This window comes from Odocoileus virginianus, chromosome 2 (genome assembly GCF_023699985.2).
Source record: "Odocoileus virginianus isolate 20LAN1187 ecotype Illinois chromosome 2, Ovbor_1.2, whole genome shotgun sequence".
In the NCBI taxonomy this organism is placed as follows: domain Eukaryota; kingdom Metazoa; phylum Chordata; class Mammalia; order Artiodactyla; family Cervidae; genus Odocoileus; species Odocoileus virginianus.
Genome location: NC_069675.1, coordinates 44562257 through 44578416, shown reverse-complemented (window position 1 = coordinate 44578416; position 16160 = coordinate 44562257). Strand labels below are relative to the sequence as shown.

At 45.0% G+C, this 16160-nt stretch overlaps 1 protein-coding gene across 2 annotated transcripts; it reads right to left on the bottom strand.

The window, feature by feature from the left end:
- Positions 1 to 889: 889 nt before the first annotated feature.
- IL36RN (interleukin 36 receptor antagonist) lies at positions 890 to 5339 on the bottom strand. Of its 2 annotated transcripts, none has more exons than XM_020885999.2 (4): positions 5250 to 5339; positions 3804 to 3889; positions 2666 to 2793; positions 890 to 2491 (listed from the first exon to the last, which is right to left on the bottom strand). In XM_020885999.2, the coding sequence occupies exons 1-4, from the start codon at positions 5276 to 5278 to the stop codon at positions 2267 to 2269; spliced, it is 468 nt and encodes a 155-aa protein (XP_020741658.1). In that variant the 5' UTR covers positions 5279 to 5339; the 3' UTR covers positions 890 to 2266. The 2 variants fall into 2 exon arrangements, with proteins under 2 accessions (XP_020741658.1, XP_070329384.1); XM_070473283.1 differs by lacking the exon at positions 5250 to 5339 and adding an exon at positions 5122 to 5211.
- Positions 5340 to 16160: the final 10821 nt, after the last annotated feature.

The window sequence follows — 16160 nt, the reverse complement described above, 5'->3', positions numbered from 1 at the left end:
CCAGGACAGACTTGACCTTGAGGTGATCTCAGGGGCCTCAGATCCCAAGTCAACTGATTCCAAGGAGGGGGAGTTAGCACAAAGCACTGTCAGAGCTGATGACAAGGGATCTCAGCTCAGCAGGGGCTCCTGGGAGTCGATGATATGAGACCTTTTCTGGGCATATGGGCAGACAGTGTGAACCAAGTCTGTTCTCAGTGGCCCTGAGAGGCCTGTGGTAGCAGCTTGCTGTCTGCTGCCTGAGGCTTTATGCTGCTTCTGGGCTGGAGCTGCTGAGGTCCCTGGAGCCAGACCCTCTGGCCTGGCCTCTCCCTCGCTGATCCTTCAGCTGCAGCTGAACCTGCCAGGCTGGTCTGACTGGTGAGGTGCAGAGGGGACTCGTGGAACCACCATTCGGGCCCCTCCTCTGGCTTCTGCTGTGATTCCCTATGGTTTAGTTAGGGACTCTGGAGTCACAGCCTCTGGCCCATATGTCTGAAGGTGCAAAGGGAGATGAGAAAGATCTAAATCTTGTGGAAACAGAATATTCAACCAATTTAGTACGGTCAGCTTTTTTAAAAAAATATTTATTTTACTCGGCTGAGTCGGGTCTTAGTTGCCACGCTTGGGATTTTGTTATGTTACGTGGAATCTTCCATTGCAGTACACAGACTCTATAGTTGTATCACTTGGGCTCCAGTAGTTGTGGCACAGGGGCTTAGTTTCTCTGCAGCATGTGGGATCTTAGTTCTCCGACCAGGGATCGAACCCATGTCCCCTGAATTGCAAAGCAGATTCTTAACCACTGGACCACGAGGGACGTCCCTGATCAGCTTTTCAAGTTTGATGTTTGGGGAAATAAAGGGACTGGTGTTCATTTTGACCAGGACAATAAAAGTACTGGAGAAAATTGCAATCAAAATAAAATAAATGATTTATTTCTCTTCCCCTCCATACTAGTCATGTATTGCTGGGTAACAAATGACCTGACCCCAAACCTTAACAACATAAAGCAGGAACACTTATTTTCTCAGAGTTCCTAAGGACTGGGCTGAGCTTAGCTGGGTGATTCTGCTTCAGTCTCTCACTAGGTTACAGTCAATCAGAGGCACATCACTTGAAGGCCTAGCTGGGCTGGAGGCGGAGCTACTGTCAAGTTCACTTGTGTGGCCATTGTCAGGAGCCTTTGTTTTCCACCACTGGGTCTCCTTATAGGGCTGCTCACACATAGCAGGTGGCTTCCCCCAGAGCAAGTGAACAAAGAAACAGACCAAGATAGAAGCCATAGTGTCTTTTATAACTTAATCTCACAAGCTACATAACATCACTTCTGTTGTGTTCTATTGGTCATGGAAACAACTGTGATTCAATGTGGGAGGAAGCACAGGGGTGGGGCATGAATACCAAGCAACTGGGGATCATCAGCCACTCCAGCTTCATTGTAGAACAATTAGAAAATACGATAAATAAAAAGAAGGGAAGAAAAATCACCTTTAATAGCATTACCCTGACATTGCTAAAATGGAAGTCAACTCTTTCAGACTTTTGTTTCTATGCAGAAATATATATAAATAGGTTTTTTTCATTAAATTGCAATTAAAAAATATGATACTTTGTAACTCATTCTTCTTGCTCAATATGTCATGAGCCTCTTTCTGTGTGAGGAGACATCAGTATCTTGGATTTTAATTGTACCTTGGGTTTCAAAAGGTATGACATGCCCATCTTCCATCTTCTGAGTTGGAGCCACTTCCTCAGACACCACTACCCTCTCCCATCCATGGCTGAAACATGAAGGTAGAGATGGAAAAGGAGCATACGATGGTGGCTGAATTAAAGAGAAGGGGGCGGGGTCTGAGTCCTCAACTCTATGACCACTCTCCCTCTTCTGCACAGTGGGGACCTCGTGTGGCCAGCTGGTGGCCCTGATAGGCTCAACTAGAGATGTGCTGCCCTGTGGGGCTCAAAGCTACCAGGTAAGTTATCAAAAAGCATGGAAGGTTTCCACCGCTCCCCTGACCCTGACTCATTAGAGGTTTATTTCATGGGACTTTTTCAAGGATTCACCCCAGTAGTGCCAATCAGCAGAAGAGGAAACTGTAGAAAGCCCCAAATCTCAGAAGGATTTACCCAAACTGGGAAACAAGGGCAGGAAGAGTGGCAGTATGCCCAGCCCTTAAAAATGGGGGCCATGAGGGCAGAGGCAGAGTGATCACCATGGGTGTCCTCCTATGCCTCCAGCCCCTGCCAGAGCTGGCCTTCCAGGGAGCCATGGAGACACGTTGCCCTAGTCACACTGCTGGAAGTAGAAGTCGGTGATGGGCTCGTCCCAGCTGGTGCCCTTCAGGAGATGGGTGATCTGCAGCGGCTGGTCAGCTTCAGGCACCGTGCAAAGAAACCAGCCTGGGTAGGCAGCCGACTCAAAGCTGGAGGTGAGCCCCGTGTCCCGCCGGTAGAAGGTGAATTTCTTAGACTTCTCGGCACTGTGGTAGAGCTCCATGATGTTCACTGGCTGCCGGCAGAGGACATGACAGGTGAGGGACAGGGGCAAGCGGAAGGACACAAGGAGGCAGAGCCACGATCAACAGAACGCTGCGAGGGAGAGGGGCCCCAGCCACAGCAGCAGCAGCAGCAGCATCTTTGACTTAGTGAAGCCACGTGGTGAGGCTGCCCCGACAGGACCCACCTCTAGTTTCAGGGTTGGTTCCTGCCCTGTCCCACACGACAGGCATTGGCTCCCACCCTGGACGCCCAGGATGACCGGAGAGAGCTTGGCATCCAGAGACCGATTGGGGACAACGCTGATCTCCTCACCTAGAGGAAGGAAGGGGATGAGGGAACCTTGACTGCCCTTCCTCTCTCTCCCCAACTGTGGGCTGAATCAGACACTCTCCCCCTAGGCTGGAGAGAAGGGGAGCTTCATAGCAACTGTCATGTAGGGAAACGTGGTCTCCTAAGGTGGTCCAGTGAACGTCAAGACACACAGGACCTTGAAGATGATATTATCTTCCACCCCCACATCCACTCTCTTGTCCAGGGTCAAAACTTCAAGTCTCCAAACCCCAAGGGAAATTTGATCACCTCTTTCAATGCCCCTTGACCCTCCAGACTTTTCTGTAACCTGTCTTGATGAAACTCCCAATTAGAGTTATTTGGACATCTTTCTACCCTCCTGTGAGAGTCCTGAGATCAGAAAAGGGTCTCATTCCTCTCTGTATAATTCCTCCATCTCTCTCTCTTTCTCTCTCTCTCTCACACACACACATACACACACAACCTCACAGAGAGCTCTACCTGGCCCTAACACCTGGTGAGAGCGTTCCAGGTGTGTACTGCTTAGTGAGCAGGCCCAGTCACGCTGTGTGGGGCAGAGTGAATGAGCACGAAGCCAGATGGTGCCACCTGCCCCTCTAAGTCCCACCACTCTGAGTGACCAAGAACCTTCAGAGAGCCAAGGGGACCCAGAGTAAAGAGGCAGGAAACCCCCTCTCACATGAGAGTAAATATTTAGACAGCCTGCGTTAGTGCTCTCCCCAGCAAGGGCTACCAGGAAAAGCGATGTTGGACGCAGCTTCACCTACCAAGGAAATGACAAAACAGCCATCTTGGAAAAGAATTCCACCTCTATGTAGAGGTTTCCAGTGCATGGCGCATGCCGGAAAGTGTGCTATTTCATTTGTCCTTGCTCAGAGCCTGGTTTTTTGACGCCCTATCTACTGTGTCAGGTCTGTAGGTTTGTGCCAGTGTTTTTATGCCCTCTTCAGAGCCCCTCCCTCTGAGCATATAGAAACCTAGGGAAGTAAGGTCAGGTTTTGGCCACCAACCTTTAATGACCTTCCCCGCTTGTAGGCCTCCAGCTAGAAGCTGATTATCATGCAGGTAAAGCACCTTCAATGCTGCATCCTTCATTCTGAAATATCAGGACAGGATGACACTCAGTTAGGGGAGGGATTGCTCCAGCTTACCTGGGCTCTCGAGACTCCGCCAATCTCAGGCACTATCGCCCTCTCTTCCCACTGAGCCAGAAGTAATGGCACAGCCTTCTCTCCCACCCCTGGGGACACATGCCTATCACAGGACAACACCACACCCTCCCACCTGAGTCTGGGACTTTCTCCTTCACCCTCTGCAATCTTTTCTACACTAACCAGATGTTGGGAAGGAAATTAAACTGTGGGTCAGAGTCCTGGGTTCTCACCCTGGCTCTGCCACCATCATCACAATAGGACAAACGGTTTGCTCTCTCTGGGCCTGAGTCTCCTCATTGCTAAACTAAGAAGATAGGATAGATGCTGTTCAGGCCTTTTCAAGGTTAAAATGTGCCTTATCAACTTCCACCTTTACTTCCTCTGCTTGGTGCATTTATTAATATTTCCACTTGGCTATATAGTCCCTACTATGTGAAGGATTTCTTTACATTTAAAATTCTTTCATTTTGCTTTTCAAATTTAATTCACATTTACAATCTCAGTTGATTTTCTGACATCCTGTGAGGTGAAAGACGTACTCTGAAGAGGGTTCTTCCAGATGTCATATGGAAAAACAAAGTATGCGATATACAAATTGGCTAAATGTTGGCTAAACACAAAGAAATCTCTACTTCAAAGTAACTAATAAGCTGAGTTGTGCTACAATCCTCTTCGAAGGGGACCTAGAAAGCCTATGTTCCACATTTCCTTGACCAAAGAGCACCACTGTATAAAGCCACTCATAAGACTGGCTTTTCTTGGGGAGCAAGCTATACTAGACCCTAAGCTCAATGAGAACAAGATTCTGCTCATTCACTGTTCCAAGTCCAGAGTGGAGCGCCTGACTCAGCACAGGTCAGTGGACAGACAGACTGACAGAAGAGTTTTGCTAATGCTGTTTTGTCCCAAAGGGCAGTAAGGAAGTAGTGCCTGGATTGACTTCACTTCACCTCATCGGAGGGCGGCGATGGGGGCGGTGGCTGGGGGCGGGGAAAGGCAGGGATGGGAGGTAACAATAGGGATCCAAGCTCCTAACTGCCTTTCTCATTACGATGGACGATGGACGAGGCCACAGCTCTTTTCTCATCAGGTAACCCCCAAGAGGGAAGCCTGTCCCAGTCTGGAGAGGCTGGGAGAGATAGTCTAAAGGAAGGAGGTGGGTGCCTATTCACACCTTTCCAGACGCCCCCACTGTAGGCAGTCCCGAGCACCCCCTCAGCGGAAAGACTGGAAAACAGGTCTACCTGGAAGTCGTGCCCCCTCGCACTGGGACATGAACCAATCAGAGGCTCAGATACTCACCGGAAGCACAGCGCCCCGCTCAGGACCATCTCGAGCTTCCCAGCTTGTAGACTCTCCTATTTTGAGATAACAGAAAATATTCGGTGAAAATGGAGGTTGAGCGGCAGGGGACCTGGGCCCCCTGAGCCCTCCCCGCCTCCCTCCTCGACCCTCTGCCCTGGCATGGGAAGAGCCCCCATGGAGCAGGGGAATTCTAGGTCTGGGGTCAGGAGAGGCGAAGCCCATTTCCCTAGAGGACACCTCAGAACGCTCCTTTCTCCTGACTGAGCCCGTGCTGTCTGCCTATTCTTCCAAGGTTGCCTCAGCCCTTTTAATGATCCCTAGGGAGGGGCCCCTGAAACTGCCTCAGTCTCGGGAGGAACAGGATTGCCAGAGTGATTTCATACCACCTTAAGCTTCCAGAAACACCTGCCACTCATTATCTCGCTCAGAGAAGGAAACTTCTGGAAACAGTCTTCTTCTTCGATCAATTCTGAAGAACTTCCAGGGGTTTTCCAGCCCTTTGTGGTCACTGAGCTCCTAGACATATGGCCCTGCCAGACCCAAGGGCAACATGCAGTGAGCTGCTCAAGGAAAGCAGAGTTTAGAACAACCCCCTTTCCTCCTTTCTCCCTGCCGCCTTACTTCTCTCCCTCTTTCGTTTGCTCCCTCCTTTCCTTCCCTTCTTCCTCTTTCCTGTCTGCCTTTGCCAAGACTATGGAAAATGCTGGAGGTGGCGTTCACCTGCTTAGGTACTGTTAAGAGTATATATTCATTGTAGAAAAACCTGAAAATCCAGATTGACCAAAAAAAAAAAAAAAAAGAATTCTCGTCTCCAGCTTGTGTATCAACAGCAAACCAAGAACAACAGTTTTCCCTCTGCCCATACATACCTGTAATCATGACTTTACACATACTGTATGCCAGATGTGCTCTGTTTAGTTTCTCTGTCCTGTTTGACTCTTTGCGACCCCATGGACTGTAGCTTGCCAGGCTCCTCTGTCCATGCGGATTCTCCAGGCAAGAATTCTGGAGTGGGTTGCCATACCCTCTTCCAGGGGATCTGCGCAACCCAGGGAAAGAACCCAGGTCTCCCGCATTGCAGGCGGATTCTTTACTGTCTGAGCCACCTACACTATTTTCAACTCGCTTTAGTCATGTAAGCAAAATAGCAGAATCACTTTTCATATCAAGTATAATGATATCAGAACATTGAATAGCTGCAGAGTATTTGTATGCAACATCATTTAATTACAGCAATCAATTATTGTTAGCCGTCGTTATTATCATAATGTGCTATTGAAAAATCTTGTAGTGACAAACATCTTTGTATCAACATCTTTGCTTGTGTGTCTGATTATTTCCCTTGAAAATAAAATCTATCTTGGGCCATCTATTATTGATCTTTCTTCAGTACATAACTGATAAAATAATGTGTGATTGTATGACATTTCATGAAGTTTTAATCCTTCCATATGCTCCTTGTGATGGATGTAAATGAAAGGTAATCGTCCGTGCATAATAAGTTTAATTATGTCTTGAGCACCACAGAAAACCATTTATTGTTAAGTCATATTTTTTTAAAAAAAATATTGTTTTCAGATGAATGGACTAAAATGTCCTTAAAGTGTTCAAAAATAAATAAAATATCACATGGTTCAAAGAATAGAAAAATGATTCATCACTCATAATGCTGCTACTGTGATAAACACCTTTCAGAAAAGTAGAGCCTTATGTAAAAATTATTAAGTTGGCCATAAATTGGCCAAATAGAAAAGACACTATTTGTGCAAATAGTTGCAAAGAAGAACAAAACAAACAAACAAAAAACACTCCAGAAGGAGTTGGCCAATAGGCAAAGTGACTTTAACCAAACAGGCTTTCATCTGCAAAGTGGTAATAGAGAAGAAGGTTTTGTTTCTCCTAAAATGGTAAAATGCCAACTGCTTAATTTTCCCCCTGTGATCCCCTGACTCTAGTGAATTGCACCTGTGTAACCACAGGACACTGCCATGGTGCTTCATCAAGCTCCCGCCTCCTTCTGCTAATAAAGAATGAAGCCAGTATGTTGTCCCCCTCCCCTCACCCCCACACTGCTGAACATCCAGAGGGTTGTGCATAATAAGGGGTAGATACAGAATGAATGGATGGGGCAATGAATGGATGAGCCAAGAAAGTGAAAGAAAGAAATATAAAGCAAATCCCTGCTAAGAAAACTTCTCCAAACTTGAAAATAAAACACAATGATAATGGCATGTGCTCTCAGTGTCGTACTGGAGCACTGTCAAACAGCCCCACCAACTGTGCGATTGCACAGTTCTCTGGGGAAAGTCCGTCTTTGTTTGACTTATTAACTACCATGGGTTAGATTATCAGACTCCATGAAGTTAGATGAGAACTAAGAGAAGATTGATAAATTGCAAATAACTTCTGCCTGATAGAAAAAGTAGTTCCAAAAGGTAACAGTTATCACTTCAGTTCACTTAATCAGTCATGTCCAACTCTTTGCGACCCCATGGACTGCAGCATGCCAGGCTTCCCTGTCCATCACCAACTCCCAGAGCTTGCTCAAACTCATGTCCATCGAGTTGGTGATGCCATCTGACCATCTCATCCTCTGTCATCCCCTTCTCCTCCTGCCTTCAAAGTTTCCCAGTAATCTTTTCCAATGAGTCAGTTCTTCACATCAGGGGGCCAAAGTATTGGAGTTTCAGCTTCAGCATCAGTCCTTCCAATGAATATTCAGAAATGATTTCCTTTAGGATTGACTGCTTTGATCTGGGTACAGTTGTATTGCTTTACAATTCATTAAGTAGGATTTTGCTTGTTTTGTTTAATTTAAGCCAATCCATTCCACCATTTCTTTCCTGATTGATCATATAAGCTTCTGTTCCTTGACTTACCCTTTGGATCATCTTTATCATCCTTCCAGTTCCTTCATTTATTAATAATGATAGATCTTTGACTCATGCTCACTGTATGTTTGTGTGAAAGTCATGTTTTGGATTTTTTGAAAATTAAACTGGCATTATATAAAATAATGTTCCTTTGCCCCAGATTTACACACCATGTGTGGTGGTTTTCAAATATGTACACAGATTCTTTGATACTCCACCCTTTAAGAAGCGGAGCTTAATTCTCCTTCCTTTGAGTGTGAACTGGATTTAGTGACTAAAGAATATATCGGGTTTGCCAAAAAGTTCATTTGGGTCTGTCTGTAACATCTTATGGACCATGGACGTGCCCAGAGGCTGTCCCAGCCTGCAGAATGGTAATGCTCCCAATGAAGACTTCTCACCACCTTTGAGTGGCAGTGCCCTGGAGGTGAGTGCAGATCCTGTCCTTGATGAGGAGATGAAGATTCAAACAGTGTAAGAGTACACACTTGTACTAGTAGGTAAGCACACATTCACAGACAGTTTTTTATAGCAAAATGGTCATTTTTATTAGGAAGATAAATTAAACAATAATTAAAATAGCCAATATTCATTTGATGTTCACTATGTCCCAAGAACTATGTTTAGTGTTTGGCCTGAATGTTCTCATTTTGTGCTCAGAACTGCCTTGGGTGGTTAATACCATAATTATTATGTCTCATTCATGGATGTGGAAACCAAGAATAGAAAGATTAACTGTCACCTGATACTGGACCTATAATTAATATTAGAGTCAGAATCAAGCCCAGGAAACCTGAATCCAAAGCTATTGACCCCAAAACACAACACAGCAGTCAGAGTGATCTTTTCATAGTCTGAGTCAGATCACAGCCCATCTACTCCCAGAGTCTCTGAGAGTAAAAGAAAAGACTTGGCCATGTATTCAAAGCCCCGTAAAATAAAGCCCTCGTTAACTCTTGACCTCATCCTTTCACCGCTCCACGCAGTACATTCAAGGCACATGAACCTCTTGCTCGTTCTTGAGCAAGTGAAGCCTGTCCCTGCCTCAGGGCCTTTGCACTGGCCACTCTCTCAGCATGGAAAGCTCTTCTCCAAGACATCAGCATGGCTCACTCTTTTACTCTTTAAAGTCTTTGCTAAACTGTCACCTTCTCAACAAGACTTACAGTCACCACCCTAAACTGCTCTCTCCTACTTCCAATTCCCCTTTCCACGCTCCATTTCTTTGCACAGCACTCACCACTTGTAAGCACATTGAATAATTTGGGTGTACTACTTATCAATTCCCCTGCCAGTCCTGTTGGCAAATAAACTCATTCAAAGGGAACTGTTTTCTATTTTCTTCATTGGCATATTCTAGGCCTTAATGCCTTCGATAAGTGGTGCTGCATTGACATTGAGTAAATTACACACTGTATCATGTAGGAAAAGCCAGATAATTGCCTAACGTTTTGTTCACAATTATGGTTTTATTTCTCAGAGATTTTTAAAAAACTTTTGTGAATATAATTGCTTTACAATTGTGTGTTAGTTTCTGCTCTACAACAATGTGAATCAGCTACACGTATACATATATCCCCTCCCTCTTGAACCTCCCCCCCACTCTCCTATCCCATCCCTCTAGGTCATCACAGAGCATTGGGCTGAGTTCCCTGTGCTATACAGCAGCTTCCCACTAGCTATCTGTTTTACACATGGTAGTGTATATAGGTGCTTCCCTGATGGCTCAGATGGTAAAGAAACTGCCTGCAATTCAGGAAGCCAAGGTTCAATCCCAGGATCGGGAAGATCCCCTGGAGGAGGAAATGGCAACCCACTCCAGTATTCTTGCCTAAAGAGTCCCATGGACAGAGGAACCTGGTGAGCTACCGTCCATAGGGTTGCAAGGAATCAGACATGACTGAGTGACCAACACTTTGACTTTTCACTTCAGTGTAGATATGTCAGTCCTACTCTCTCAGTTCATCCCACCCTCTCTTTCCCTTGTTATGGCCACAAGTCTGTTCTCTACATCTGTGTTTCTATTCCTGCCCTGCAAATATGCTCATCTGTACCACTTTTCTAGATTCCATATATATGTGTTAATATATGACATTCATTTTTCTCTTCCTTACTTTACTCTGTATTGATGCCTTTGACTCTTATTCTCTTGGTGTAACAGTTAAGACCATAGATGGACAAACTCTGGCCTATGGGCTAAGATGGGCCCACTATTTGTTTTGTTGGAACACTGTCATGTTCATTTGCTTCAACAGTTTATGAACACTTCCATACTACAATGAACAACATTGAATATTTGTGACAGAAACTACATAGCTTGCAAAACCTAAGATACTTCGTACCTGGCCTTTGAGAGAAAAAGTTTGCTGAAGTCTGGTCAAGACTCTCTGGATCCAAGTCCTAAATGTGTTACTTATCAGCATGTGTTTTTGATCAAGTTATTGAATTTTTCTCTGTTTTGGAGTCCTCATCTGTGAAACAGGAATAAAAATAGTGTTTACCCAGGTTGTTGAGCTTAAATGAGTTAATGTATGTGATGTGCTTAAAAGAGTGCCAGGCACATTCATGCAGGCATGCTTAGTTGCTCAGTCACGTCCAACTCTTTGTGACTCCGTGGACTGTAACCTGCCAGGCTCCTCTGCCTATGGAATTTTCCAGGCAAGAATACTAAGTGGGTTGCCATTTCCTTCTCTGAGGGGATCTTCCAGACCCAGGGATTGAACCTGCATCTCCTGCATTGTCAGGCAGATTCCTTATCACTGAGCCACCTGGGAAGCCCGCCAGGCACATAGTAGATGCTTAAATGTCAGCTATATCATCACTACCACCACCACCAGCAGCTGCGTGGCCTTGGGAAATTTGCTTCTTCTCTTTGATGTGATGATTCATCTCACCTTTTTGTTTCTTTATAAAAACAGAGTAGCCACTTCACTGGGTTGTCATGAGGAGTGGATGAGACAGAGGCTGTGACAAGCACGGTAGGTGCTTGGCACAAATCCATAGACACCTGCTTACTGCCCTCTTTGTTTTTCCCTGTCTCCTCCCCAGATACATAAAGAGGAAACTGGGAACATAGCAGAGCCCAGGTTCACATTCCCCTAAATCTGAGGCTGGTTCAAGACCAAACACTTCCTCGCGCAGGTTAAGGCCCTTACCTGGGCCAGAGAATGAGAAAACCCCACCCTGGTCTGGCTGAGAGGCCATAGCACATGCTATGGGATTTCCATGTTACTTACAAGAAGGCTAATATTGGCTGCTCGTTTACTGTGCCCAGCACCATCTCAAAAGCAGTACAGGCACAGTGCCAGGGGTCCTGGGAGATAAGTGCTAGTCTTATTCTCATTTGACTGATAAGACAAAATGAGGCTTAGAGAGTTTGGTTCACAAGGTCACAAACTAGTAAGAGATAGACCCAGTACTGGTCCTCTGGCAGTTGGATTCCATACTAACTTCTCCCCCCTCCCAAGATTTATCTCCAATTGTGAGCAAATAAAGCATGAAATTCTACAGATTCAAGTGATAGAGGAAAGGAGGGCAGAGATGGAAACTAGTTGATCTCCCTTTCAGGGTTTTGTTGGCAGGAAGGATCAAGCCTCCCAAAGAACAGGGGCTTCTTCCTCCACAAGAACAGGAAAGACAGTGAGAACCCCCAGAGTTGGTTCAGAGACAAAAGGCTTCACCAGTATAGACAATACAGTGGTGGACAGGACTTCCCTGGTGGCACAATGAATATGAATCCTGCCTGCCAATTTAGGGGACAGAGTTCCATGCCTGATCCAGGAAGATTCCACGTATCGCAGAGCAACTAAGACCCCACCCTCTAGGACCTACGAACCACAATTACTGAAGCCCATACACCTAAAGCTTGTGCTCCACAAGAGAAGCCACCGCAGTAAGAAGCCTGCACACCACAACTAGCGAGTAGCACTGCTCAGCACAGCTAGAGGAGACCCGCGTGTAGCAACAAAGACCCAGCACAGCCAGAAATAAATTAATTCTTAAAAAAGAATGTGTTGGATTACAGAAATGATTTTTTAAAATGCAGTGGTGGACATCCAGATGGAAAGGATTCCTCACTCCCTGGGATGACTTCTAGGGGCTTAGAACATCCTTGAAGGACCCTGCCTGGCACAGGAGAGATGGTGGCAATGCACCCACAGCTTCCAGGGAGCCCCAAGCAGAAAGGGACCTCCTCCTCTGACTCCAGCCACAACTTGTGATCACTGTGGGAGTGACATAGGGGAAGGTGCCACTGGGCTCTTAGCACATCTGAGAACCCCTCGGCTCCCCATGAGATCACAGGAAGGTTTGAGGTCTGGGCACTGGCTGCAGCTGGGTGCCTTGTTTCTGCTTAGTTCTGTGGCATCTTCCAGTGGGGGAAGGCTGGGGATGGGCCAGCTCTACAAGCAGGGATCAAGAAGTGTGTGGGTGACCCTGGAGGCAGGGTGAGGCTCTGTGTGTGTCACACCCACCCACACCACAGTTTCTCCTGACTGAGTCACCAAGGGCGGGGCCAGAGCCACTGGCAAACTCCTTACCCGAGATGTACATGAGACCCTCCCAAGCAGGTCCAGAGGTTTCTCTCCTCTGCATCTCAGAAGCCCCCAGAGCCTAAGGACTCCCCTCCCATGGGTTATGTGGTTTGGCCACGACCAGACTTCTGTCTGAAGAACAGCTGTAACTTGAGCCAGATTCTGAACCTGGGTGTGAAATTGGAATTAAACTAAAAACATGGAAGGGAAAAGCCAGCCATTTAGAAAGAGGGCTGGTCTGACTCCATTCTTCCTGCGTCCTCCCCACCTCCTGCCTGTCAAGTGCCCTAAGCTCTGTGTGCATGGCCATGACCTCATCAGAGAGGGCACTCTCGGACAGGGTGGATCAGGCCAGTCACACTTTGATCCGTTGCTTCCAACCATTTATGCAACCGGTCCGTGTGATCTTTGCTTCTTTCCACAAAGGACTTGGAGCAGTGAGCACCTGCGCAGAGCCAGCCAGGACAAGGCGAGCTGCATCAGGTCCCCCTGTGGGGAGGCTCTAAGACTTCTGCTGGCTCGGGCGGTAGAGTCTGCCTGCAGTGCGGGAGACCCGGTTTCGATCCCTGGGTCGAACTTTTTCACGTTAGTGTGGCTCGGAACAGAGAAGATAAACTTATCCCCATGTATATATATATATATATACTTATTTGCCCAGGGCTTCCCTGGTGGCTCAGTCAGTAGAGAATCCACCTGCAATGCAGGAGACCCAGGTTCAATCCCTGGGTGGGGAAGATCACCTGGAGAAGGAAATGGCAGCCCACTCCAGTATTCTTGCCTGGAAAATTCCATGGACAGAGAAGCCTGGCATGCTACAGTCCATGGTGTCACCAAGAGTCAGACATGACTTAGTGACTAAACCTATAGTTACTCAGTCATGTTCAACCTATATATATATATATATATATATATATATATATAGGTTTATATTCTTTGCAGTTTCTCAAGATGGAAGCTTAGATTATTAATTTGACATATTTTCTACCATGAGTATTAAACACTATGAATTTCGCTCTAGGCATGCTTTAGTTACAGCTCACAAATTTATACATATTGTATTTTTATTTAATTCAAATATTTTCAAATTTCCCCTAGCCTTCCTCTTTGACCCACAAGTTACTTAGAAGTATATTGTTTAATTTCCAAATATTTGGAGTTTTTCTAAAGATTTTCTTTTCTAGTTAATTCATTTATCAGCTGAGAATATATACTGTGTGATTTCTCTTATTTTAAATTCACTGGGTTTTGTTATATAACCCAGAATATAACCTATCATGGTGAATGTTTTGTGTGCACTAAAAAAAGAAAGTGCATTCTGATGTTGTTGTGTGGAGTGCTCTATTGATAGTGTTTTTCAGGTCTTCTGTACCCTTACTGATTTTCTGTCTACTTGTTCAGTCCATTATGGAGAGAGGAATGTTGAATTCTCCAACTATAATTGTTTATGTCTCCTTTCTATTCTGTCTTTGCTTCATGTGTTTTGAAGCTCTGCTGTTAGGAGCATACACATTTAAGATTACTACATCTTTTTGGAGAACTGACCTCTTTATCACACATAGTCATATATGTGTTTCTCTGCAATGATAGCACCCCAGTGCGTGCATGCTAAGTCATAACTTCAGTTATGTCCAACTGTGTGTGACTCTATGGACTATAACCTACCAGGTTCCTCTGTCCATGGGATTCTCCAGGCAAGAATACTGGAATGGGTTTCCATGCCCTCCTCCAGGGGATCTTCTGCAATGACAGCAGATTCTTTACCCCTAGTGCCACCTGGGAAACCCTGTAGCTTTGTACAATTACCACTGCTATCAAAATAGAGAACTATTCTATCCCCACAAGGCTCTCTCATGCTATCCCTTTATACTCACATTTTGGTTGGCTTCACAGGCTCCTGTGTTCAATCCCGAATCCCTAGCTCCTACTATCTGCTTTTTAATAGTCCCCAGTTGGCTGGGAACTGTTTGGTTTTACTCCTGTTATTTCAGCATAAGTATTACTATTAGTAGTATATCTTTATATATGCTTTTTTAAAGTGTCCTAGTTTGAGTAGTGAATTTAATCCCTTTTCTTTTATTGGGATTATGAATGTTTTTTGTTGTGTCTATCCTATGATTTTATTTTAGGTTTTCTGCCTACCATAATTTTTGTTGTGCTTCATTCATATTTTTTGCTTGCTCGATTCATTCTTTTTTTGTTTCAATTCATTTTCTTCTAGTATGTTGCTGCTGCTGCTACTGCTGCTGCTAAGTCACTTCAGTCGTGTCCGACTCTTAGCAACCCCATGGACTATAGCCTACCAGGCTCCTCTGTCCATGGGATTTTCAAGGCAAGAGTACTGGAGTGGGGTGCCATTGCCTTCTCTAGTATGTTAAAAACATAACAATTCTATTTTTACTTATATACTGGTTAACTAATTTTTGGTACACAGATTTAAATGTATTTTTCTTTTTCTCTAAAAATTTATGTTTATTTGTTATTTAGCATGTTATATTCTATAAGACCTAGCTCAGACTGATTTTATGTGCCTCAAATAAATTAAATTTTAGTTTCTTAGAAGAAAGTGTGAGATAAGATATTTACTCCAGTTTAGATTGGCCAATGAACCAAACCTGGCCCACTACTTTTGTACAGTCTATGAACTAAGGACATTTTTTACACTTTTAAATGAGTGAAATAAGAACTTCGCTGGTGTTCCAATGACTAAGACTCTGATGCTCCCAATGACCATGGCCAATCCCTGGTCAGGGAATTAGATCCCAAATACCACAACTAAGAGGTCACATGCCACAGCTAAAGATCCTGCATACAGTGATGAAGATTGAAGATTCCATGTGCTGAAACTAAGACCCAGCACAGTCAAATAAATACATAAATAAATATTTTTAAATAAAAATAAAAAATAATGAGTGAAATAAATTTTAAGGAATAATATTTCATAACAGTAAAATTTATCTGAATTTCAAATTTTAGTGTCCACAGATAAGGTTTAACACAGCTTTGCTCATTAACTTATGTATTGTCTATTTTTGTGCTGCTACTTCAGCAGAGTTGAATAATTGTGACAGAGACTGTATGACTGACAAAGCCTAAAATATTCATTGTAATGTATGGCCCTTTAGAGAAAAAGTGTGGCAACCCCCAGCATGTGTGCTAAGTCACTTCAGTCATATCTGATTCTTTGCAACCCTATCAACTGCAGCCCACCAAGCTCTTCTGTCTATGGGATTCTCCAGGCAGGAATACTAGAGTGGGTTGCCATGCTCTCCTCCAGGGGGTCTTCTTGACCCAGAGACAGAACCCACATCTCTCACATCTACCTGCACTTACAGGTGGGTTCTTTACCCCTGAGCTTCCCTCGTGGCTCAGAAGGTACAGAATCCGCCTGCAATGCAGGAGATAGGGGTTCAATCCCTGGGTTGGGAAGATCCCCTGAAGAAAGGAATAGCATCCCACTCCAGTATTATTGCCTGGAGAATTCTATGGACAGAGAATCCTGGAGG

Bases quoted from the DNA above. Each gene is read 5' to 3' on its own strand.
- IL36RN (XM_020885999.2), bottom strand. From the start codon at position 5,278: ATGGTCCTGAGCGGGGCGCTGTGCTTCCG. The intron at 2,794-3,803 runs GTTGGTGGCCAA...TCCTTCCTCTAG, and splicing joins AGCGGGGAAGGTCATTAAAG to GTGAGGAGATCAGCGTTGTC. The intron at 2,492-2,665 runs GTGGGTCCTGTC...CTCTGCCGGCAG, and splicing joins AACCAACCCTGAAACTAGAG to CCAGTGAACATCATGGAGCT.